General features: G+C 48.1%; 1 protein-coding gene across 1 annotated transcript; it reads right to left on the reverse strand.

The window, feature by feature from the left end:
* Window positions 1-5,756: 5,756 nt before the first annotated feature.
* LOC123077157 (very-long-chain enoyl-CoA reductase) lies at window positions 5,757-9,262 on the reverse strand. Its single transcript, XM_044499371.1, has 4 exons — window positions 8,978-9,262; window positions 8,793-8,832; window positions 6,183-6,937; window positions 5,757-6,096 (listed from the first exon to the last, which is right to left on the reverse strand). Exons 1-4 carry the CDS (start codon window positions 9,044-9,046, stop codon window positions 6,028-6,030), a joined length of 933 nt encoding a protein of 310 aa, XP_044355306.1. The 5' UTR covers window positions 9,047-9,262; the 3' UTR covers window positions 5,757-6,027.
* Between the last annotated feature and the right edge of the window lie 580 nt (window positions 9,263-9,842).

Raw genomic sequence — 9,842 nt, forward strand, 5'->3', positions numbered from 1 at the left:
TCTCGATCCGAGCCAACCCAACAGACACTTTCGGAGATACCTGTAGTGCACCTTTATAGCCACCCAGTTACGTTGTGACGTTTGGTACACCCAAAGCATTCCTACGGTATCCGGGAGTTGCACGATCTCATGGTCTAAGGAAATGATACTTGACATTAGAAAAGCTTTAGCAAACGAACTACACGATCTAGTGCTATGCTTAGGATTGGGTCTTGTCCATCACATCATTCTCCTAATGATGTGATCCCGTTATCAATGACATCCAATGTCCATGGTCAGGAAACCGTAACCATCTATTGATCAACGAGCTAGTCAACTAGAGGCTCACTAGGGACATGTTATGGTCTATGTATTCACACATGTATTACGATTTCTGGATAACACAATTAAAGCATGAACAATAGACAATTATCATGAACAAGGAAATATAATAATAATCATTTTATTATTGCCTCTAGGGCATATTTCCAACAAACCATACATGGTGAACTTGTATTGACTTGTTCTTTGTCACAAAGCCATATATCACACGAAACTCAATTGCGCATATGTGATAAGGATATCTAGCGATATCTTTTTCTTGCTCGGCATAATACTTGTGTTATTGTTTTTTTAGTGTCTAGAATATATAGACTATTTAGGAAGTAGTTCCAAATATGAAAAATGGAGGCGGTAAATGAACTTTTACTCAGCAGCAATGAACATAAAACTCAAAACTTGTGAGCTACTCGGCTCGCCTCGGGCCAAACTTGTTTTCTTAACGAGTCGAGCTAGCTCTCGTTTTCCATTTGTTAAGATAAACGAGCCTAACAAGCTGGTTACCTCAAGTTACTCGTGAGGTTGATTAATTAAGATTGTATTTAACTACTCCCTCTGTCATTTTTGTAAGGCGTTTTAGACAGTTCAGACATCGTCCAAAATAGTTCAATATCAGCTGTCTAAAACTTCATAAAAAAAAGAATGGAGGGAGTAGTATTTATCAACATGCGCGTGCACACACACATACACACATATTAGCAGGGTACTTAAGTCTTGCAATCAGTGCTTGTAGTCGTCGCTGGGTGGTCTATGGATCTGGATGTAATTTTTATTTCTGGTGTTCGTTGTACTGCCATGATTGAAGACGAATAGATTGGAAGTTTTTCCGAAAAAAAAAACTGAGCAGAAAGTCAAACTCAACCTCTTACATTCTTAAGAAGTTGTTTCCCACTACTACAAATTCTTTCAACATGCAAGCTGTCCACGTCAGCATCCATTCCCGTGCGGCCACGTCAGCACTAATCCTCCACCGTACCCATGGTTTTCCATCGCTAATCCCTCTTTTTTTTTGACAGCACCATCGCTAATCCCTCTTAACTCAGCGGGCTGGGCTGTACGAAGCCACAAATGAAGCGTCACCTCATTGTTTCTTTTCGTTTCCAAAAGTAACAGCCGAATCACACCTACCGGCAACCGTGGAAGTCGGAAAACCAGCCGTCCTCGCCACCCCATCCTCATAAAATCTGCAGAGCCGCCGAGCCGGAGATACGACAGGCAGTGAGCGCACATCCAGGAGCGGCGCCACCGGCTGATCCAACTTAAGGGGTACCCGGTGAGCCTTCCCTTGTGTGGTTCGAGATGGGGCCGCCGCCTTCTCCCGTCGCATGGTCCAGGTCTGACGGGGAGGGCACATAGCCGGTGCCCATCCAGGAGCGGCGACGCCAGCTGCTCCGGTGACACCCTTCTCCCGTGTGATTCGAGATGGGGTCGTCAGGTTCTCCCGTCGCACGGTCCAGATCTGACGGGGCCACATCGGCCTCCACGGCAAAGCCTCGGACTGGAGGCGTCCACCAGTTCATGGTGAGGTAGGAGTTCGAGCTCCACAAGGCTGGTATAGGGCGAAAGCTTACTGTGCAGCAGTTCAAGCTATTCATCAGCCGCTCCCCCAGTCTCATTCCCTTCACGGACACTGTTCTCTGTCGGTTCCCCAACAGAGTGCCAACTAGCATCAGGGTCCTCCAGCTTCTACGTACTCTTTCATCGGTTCCTCAGTTGCTGGCCGACCAACACCAAGGTCCTCAAGCTGCTCCTCTACTTTGTACTACTCCCTCTGTAAATAGTTTTCTAAACGCTCTTATATTAGTTTACAGAGGGAGTACTTCTTAACTCTGCATTATTTCTACCACTAATTCTGTAGTATGTTGCAAAGCTCCACGTGATTTATAAGTAAAGGTTCTTAATCAGTTGATTGGTTTAGTGCCAGAACGTACTATTGTTTCAGTATTTATTTTTTGCCATCGATCTTAGTTGTTTATTTTCCACCGATTGTAGTCGTTTCTTCCACTAATTTTCGTCTACAAGAGAGTGTTTCTTGATTTTTCTGTTGTATACCTCCCTTAGTTAACAATCGAACAGATGGTTTATCAGAAGTTTATAGAAGAGCACAAATTTCAGTCTTCATCAGTTGATGGGTTCAGCGTTTGAACGCATTATTGTTTCAGTTGTTTGTTTGACAATGATCTATAACAACTATTCACACTTGTGATATTACTACTGAAGTCTGGTGGTATTACCACACAACAAGGATCCGCGAGATTTTTTTTCTTTTCATTCTGCTTGGAATCACATATGAACCACACAATTGTACCAAAAGTTCTTATTTTATTTTCCATTGCAGGTCGCAGGGTTACTACAAGCAACAATAATTCCTTGTGATTTATGGAATGTTGATAAAATTTCCGTATGAAATTGTGTAGAGCAACTGGGCTCATTGTTGTGATCTACCATCGTCAACGACGTTGATATTTCACACCCATCTCAATCTGGTGCCGCCTGTGTTGGCCATGATACATCTGCAGCCCTTGAAGTCGTGTTTGCTCTCTGTGCTAGGCTGCAGTCTTTCTTGATACGTCCGTTTATTCTGCCCCGCTCATCCAGGTTTCTATTGAAGAGGAACGAGTGTATAGCCTACAGGTGGTTCTTCAATCCAATGATTTTCCTCATATGTCTCTAAGACAAATAGTCACTATTTTCTGTTATACCTATGGATTTTAATTTCTGTTATACAATATTCGTCTCCATGCAATCCAAATGCTATACATCATCAATAATCTATTGGTTAAGTTAATTCAGTTACCTGAGAAAAATTAAAAGCTGCAGTTTAGGCCCTATACTAGCAATCTGTAGTGTAGTAATATCTTTAAATCATCAGCCATATATGAAATATATCATATTATTTATTTAAATTGTTGTCTTCTTTGATACGTGGATATTATTTCAAAAATCAACAACAAATTTCCGCAGCAACGCGCGGGGTGTCATTTAGTTTAACGAACCGAGCCGACCGGAGTATTTTGCTCTCTAACAAAAGTGTCGATAATTCGATATGGCGAAATGAGGATGAAGCACCGGTTTCCATGAAAAGGAGGCACGTACAGGTTCAAACGCGGAGGGGGGGGGGTGCGGTCATTTAGTGTCAGCAGTGGGCAAACATTCCAATTGACAAGTAAACCCAGTTCCCCATCTAACTGAAGTGCAGTGTGATCTAGGGAGGACAAATGGCACGCAGCAAAAACCGGTAGGATCCCGATGTAATGATAATCTAATCATTCGAATGTCAGCCCCGTACCCAGACGTCACAAAGTGGAGTATCCCTTCCTCTCACTGTCGCAGGACGAGTGACAACCTTGCGATCCTGAGTCCAATGCCGCGGCATCTTCCAAGTACTTGTCCATACTGCCAGTACTACTAGTCTTCTAATACAATAGTAGCATCTTTGGGTTGGGCTAAATCATAAACTATCAATCTAAAACTCTTAGAGCAACTCCAACGGATCGACCCAAACGAACAGTGATTTTGTCCTTTTTTATCCGTTTAGGTCGGCCAGGCGGACACGAACGTCTGCTTCCGCGTTTGGGTCGGCGCGTGCGCCCAATGCTGACCCGACCCATTTTTGACAGCGCGAGAAAAAAATGCAATAATTATACATTAAAGCCGGCCACGAAGGCCGGCGAGAGTCCACGCCTCCACATTAGCATTAATAAAAACTAAAAATAAACTAAACTACGAGGCGGCGCGCTGCCCTAGGCGTCGTCGTCGTCGTCCTCGGGGTCCGTGAGGTCGATGAGCGTCGGCGCAGGGCCGGCCCAGGAGAACGCCGAGTTCCAGAGGGCGTTCATGTCGGGCGCGGGCTGTGTCGGCGCCGGCGCGGGCTGTGCGGCCGCCTGTGCCGCCGCGGCCTGGCGCGCCTCCTCCTCGGCCTCGCATTGCTCGGCCTCGGCGTCGCGCTCGAGCATCTCGAGGTACTCGCCGTCGCGGCGCTCCTCGGCCAGCCGGATGTGGCGCCAATGCTCGAGGTACGCTGCCTCCTGCTTCGGTGTCGCCCCCACCAAGACCGGCGGCGCGCGGACCCACTCGCGCACTACTCCCGTCCAGGAGTAGCGCTCGATGGGGGACGACTCCGGCTCCGGCTCGGCTTTCACAGGGGACAGCGAGCTGGCGCCGGCGGAGGCGGGAGAAACTCCGGGGGAAAGGAGGTGGCGGGCGACTTGCCCTTGGCCTTGCTGCTGCTGCTGCCGGCGCCGGAGAAGAGCCCCATTTGGCACGACTGGGGTGGCTAGGGTTGGCTAGGGTTTGCCGGCGACGGGGGAGCGAGTGTGGCTAGATGGGGACGGGGCTGGCTGGATGAGGACGGCCCCGCCGCACGGTCGGCTTAAAAAAGGACGACCGACGTCGCTGACGTGTGGGCCTGAGGTCATAAATTAAGCTGGCCAGGTAGGTGGCGGGCGGTTGGACGACCGCCAGGTGGGGCCGCGGCGGACACCGAGAAGGCACGCGTGGCGTCCGCTCCGCGTCCGCGCCGACGCATTTGGGGGCGCAAATTTGGGCCACAAATGCGTCGGCTCGGACGCGAATCGGACTCCATTTGGATTTGGGTCGCCGCGTTGGGCCTCTTTTTTGTCCGCGCCGACCCAAACGGACGGCGGCAGACGAAATGGATCGCCCCATTAGAGTTGCTCTTTGAGTCCTACTACTTGAAGATGATGCCCTTGGAATTGCTGCGAAAATTCAGCCCCACAGCACACTATCCACACATGGCTGTGTGTGCAAAGATAATTGTTTGGCTGAAGAAGTCAATTGTTCCTTTTTTTTCTGTCAACTCAGATAGTGCAAGGAAATCTGGCTAGGGCCTTGTTGGATTCTGGAAGAAACATTCCGTTCCAGCTGACCGGCGACAAGTACCACCGCCGTGCAGGTCGCTCGGCAGTCGCAGACGACCGGCGACAGCGAGGCAGCACTCGAAAATGATGGTCAGCAAGAAGGAACTCTTCCAGTCTGACTGGCTACCGCCACATCAAGGTCTTTTCTGTAAATGTCCACATGCATGTATGTACAAAAGAAAAGAAAAAATATTTGGAGTACAAAAGAAAAGAAAAAATATCATTGGTTTTGTGTGACTAGTATTTATTTACTTATTTCTGAGAGAGACAACATTGACCGGTGGTGATAAGATAAGCTGACAAGTCACCGGGAAGCTGACTGGCAGAGAAAGCAGAGTGGCCATGCCATCACCAACCATAAATAAACTAACCAACAGATCATCTTGTAATGTGCGTGCCCTAATTGACATCTTCTTCTAATGACTTTGTAGACGACCGACCACACACAGCAATGTCAAGCAAGCATATGAACATTGTCAAACTTCAAGTAAGATGACATGGGCAGGAATGATGATAAAGCATCAAAATGGCATGAAGAATGGAGCACGGGCCGACACATCAGATGAACCATCTTAAGGTTGGACTTGACAGCGACAACTCGTCGCGGCGTAAATAAACCCCAGAGGAAGTTTTTCAACAATAGGATAAGAAATTACATCCTTCGGATAAGAGCATTTGGACTACATAATTGAGGTTTGACAGCTGGTACAAGGCACGATTAGTAGGAAATGTTTGTGTGAAATCGGACTGATGGCTTTTAACTTTCGGACGCTGGAACAGAACAAATGTTGAATCTCCAGATGCTGGCGTTGCAGGCACCGTGTCTTCTTCACAGGAATGGTGGAAGAATCACCCATCGGCGAGGGTACTTGGGCCGCCCGTCCTTCCCGTCGAACAGCTGCACAAGACGCAATGTCAGTAAATTCATGCAGTTTTCACAGGTTTTGTTCAGTAGTTCAGCGTGAAGAGAAGAGGTACACTTGCCTTCCTCAGACGGCTGTGCTTGCCAAGGGCCCAGTTGGTCATGATAGCCGCTGCCACAGCAAGGAAGACGTAGCCCGCCACCGTCTGCGTGGCGATGTTGAACCCCAGCCATTGGTAGATCTCGGTGGTGTAGTTCGCGCACGTCACAATGTTGAACAGGAAGCCCCGTGGGATCTGGTAGCCGCCGCTGCCGGTCGGGCTCCTGAGGTTCCTCAGCAGGATGTGGCAGTAGAAGTTTGCGATCTGGCACACGACCCCGATGCCGAACCCAATCTTCATCTGCAGGTCACTCACGGGGGTGTACAGAGGGTGGTTGCAGTAGTAGGCAATGTAGGCTCCAAAGGTCCAGTAGTAGGCGCAGTTCCTGAAGACGTTTGACACGGGGGATGTCGCGTGGCTGAAGCGGTGGACGAAGAAGGTCTCCATGATCCTCTTGAAGTAGTGGAAGCAGAAGTAGTACATGGCGTAGGTCTGGACAGGGTGGATGACCCGCTCTCCCTCATATCCAAAGTATTTGTAGACAGGCAGGTAATAGAAGATGGGGTAGATGATAAGAGGGCCGACGTATTCCCAGAAGAAGAGCGTGCTGTAGTAGACCTGCGGGCCTAAATCTTTGAAGACTACTGTCAGGGACCCGGAACCCTTCTCGCAGTATTCCGATAGGCTGGCCTTTTGACTGAGGACAACTGGCTTTCCAGATTTTCCAGGTTGTGCAGGGAGGGTGAGCCGTTGCCTGGCAGGATAATACTTCTTAGCTGCATGGTGTAAACACAAGTGATTAGCAACTCATACACCATTGCTCTTCATAGAGAAAGAAAGCATAAACAAAAACATGATCAATCATGTCAGTGTAGCCCATTCATATTGTTCTGAACAATAGCAGAGAAACAAGTTTCATGCATAGGGAAGATCTAATGATAACACTGTTCTCAACATTAGCAGCTTATGGTGCAGACTCAAAAGCAGAACAGCAACAGTATGCATCTAGCAGGGCATGCTACACTTAGTTTGGCAGTAAAGTAACTATATTAGTCTTGTATGATCAGAATTAGAAGTGCTGCTTGAAGACAATGTCGAAACATGAGCTACTTATGGCAACAAACAATAAAACAAACTAGTAAAAGTGGAAAGGGTGCAGAATTAGGATGGAACTATTTTCAAAGTTTCCAACATATTTGCCAAGATCGGGACGTGGATTATCGGTTTATCACTATGTTTCAGGAGAATTGTTTCTTAGTTGAGCCGCACGCACCATCAGGATTATAATATTCTATTCTGCAGCTCAAAAGTTCAGACTGGTGGCATTTCATACATTAAACAGTACACTGCATCACCATATGTGATGATCTGTCTCCTGACTCAATCACATGGCACCAGATCTGCTTTAATGGTCCAGCATGAGTAATAACTGTGTGTAAGCCTCACTTTAAGATTACAGGATGGCAAGTAAATAAGCTAACATGGTAGCTCTGTGGGTCTGGAAAAGGTTATAAAGGATAAGGTGATGCCTACAAACTTGGCAATAAATACCATAAGTAATATAAGATTCTTGATCACCAAAGCAGCGGAAATTTTGCTCAGCGACAGTCTCCACTAATTCATAGCAAAATTAGATGCTCAAATAGGAAGAACACATAAAAAGGGGGCACCTAAAGAAAACTAAGTTGCTCAGGAACCATCATAGTACATACTTTCTCCATCAGGCTAAGATATATGATAAACAATCACGAGACCATCTCAAACAAACTTGACCAACAGAAAAGGGGGAGATTGCATAGAAAATAAATGCAGAACATACAAAAAAAGAACATCCAGTTTCACCCAACAAGAAGCAAGAAAATCATGACTAACCCTTGCGACATAAACATGTACTGAAAGAGAGACTTGTTGCATATTATTTACTTCTCGTATTAAATGTAACCAAAGGTTGAAATTTCAGATTAAGTAGCTTAGAACAGAGAACAGAGTACCAATAAACATTATTAGCTTGCCGCAGCAACTTGTTTTATTTTTCAAAGGGATCCACATAACACCCTGTGTCATGATTGTTCTTTTTTCTAACACACAGTTGAAATTATGAAATATAAACCCAAACCAGTCTCCAAACGACACCTAGCCAAGTCCGTGATCTGAATTCGCTAATATCCTTCTATAACTTCTCCTTCTCAAGAAACACAAATAATGTGACCGCAATTAACTGAAATACTCATGCGGAAGTGTAATTTTGTATTTAAGAAATAAAAAAAAGGTCCCACGAAGCTTGTGAGTGCGTGGATGTGGACGGCTAACTCCCTCCCACCTAGACAAGATCCTAACAACCTGTAGTGTAGTGATCAAAAGGACCCTACCAGTACCAGATGAGGTCAAGCAAATAAGCAAGGAGGGCAAAACACTGGCTACAGCACATTCACTGCACTGATGTGATGTTAAGCAGTAAGAACTAGACATGACCCAAACACAGTACTAAGGTTCAGCTCGTGCACACTGACGCGCTTGCTGCAATTAACCGAAGCAGCGTATCCAGTGAACCCATCGTATATTTCGGATTTGAACTCAAATCTGGAAGTAGAAGGCGTTGGCGGGGAGGAGGGAAGAGGTGATTAGACTTACTCTTGGCGTGGATGGCCTCCTGCAGATCCGCGACCTTGGCCTGCAGAGAAAACGGGAACCACGGGACGAAGGGTCAGGCCGAGCTTGGAAACTCCGGTCTCGAGATCTTAATTAAACCCCGGGCAGCGGAGGGCGAAACCCTCCCCCGGCCCACGGCGCGGAAGGAAGAGCGGGCGGGCGCGTACCGAGTCCTTGAGCTCGATGCCGCCCTTGACGACCTCGCGGCCGCTCCGGGACACGACGGAGACCTTCATGCTCCCTCCGCTGGTGGATTCAGGCAGCAAGGCGAGGCGAGCTCCCCTCGAACCTGTGGTGGTGGTGGTGGTGTGGAGGGGGAGAGGGGGAAGACACTGGGTGGGAGAGAAGGGGCAGGCAGGGGAGGCGTATTTGAGATCGATCCCGCGGCGGTGCGGGCCGGTGGGGCGTTGGGCGGACGGGACGGGCCCACCGGAGTTATGCGGGCGTTAAGGCGGAGGAGGAGGAGGAGGATGCAGCGTCTTGACGCGGACCGGGTCTCCGTGGTCACGGCCCAGGACTCTGTGTGTACCAGCCGAGTCGTTAACCGGTGCTACCTACAACTCCAAACCAACTAAAAAAAAAAAGAACCTACAACTCCAAACATACCCACTTTTTTTTCCCTCTCGGTGCCTGCGGATGGAACCCTAGCCGCCGCCAGGAGAGGCCGTCCTTCCAGCGCGGTCCTCCGGCAGCTCCCTTCCGCCAACGACCTCGGTTGTCGGTGGTGAGGGGGTCGCCGGATCCACCGCGTGTGGATCGTTTTTAGGCCAGGTTTTTAGGTTGTTCATCATCCTGGCTTCAACGGCGGCGATGCCAGCGCTGAATAAAGATTCTTCCCTGAGGAGGCGATTAGTCCTATGGTTGGGAATGAATTTAAAAATCAGTCTGTTCAAGCAAAGATGGCGTGGTGGCAACGGCATCCTCGTGGTGGACCTATGTCCTCGGGCTCCGTCATTGCGACGCATTTGCTCTAGCGCCGACGTGGAGCTTGGAAGATAGTCCAGGAGCGGATGCGGGTTGTTGTATGCGTCG

This window comes from Triticum aestivum, chromosome 3D (assembly GCF_018294505.1).
Source record: "Triticum aestivum cultivar Chinese Spring chromosome 3D, IWGSC CS RefSeq v2.1, whole genome shotgun sequence".
Lineage (NCBI taxonomy): Eukaryota > Viridiplantae > Streptophyta > Magnoliopsida > Poales > Poaceae > Triticum > Triticum aestivum.

Excerpts from the sequence above, each read along its gene's own strand:
- LOC123077157 (XM_044499371.1), bottom strand. The coding sequence starts at position 9,046 with ATGAAGGTCTCCGTCGTGTCCCGGAGCGGCCGCGAGGTCGTCAAGGGC. Across the intron at positions 8,833-8,977 it reads GCATCGAGCTCAAGGACTCG|GCCAAGGTCGCGGATCTGCA; the intron begins GTACGCGCCCGC and ends TTTTCTCTGCAG. Across the intron at positions 6,938-8,792 it reads GGAGGCCATCCACGCCAAGA|CTAAGAAGTATTATCCTGCC; the intron begins GTAAGTCTAATC and ends TACACCATGCAG.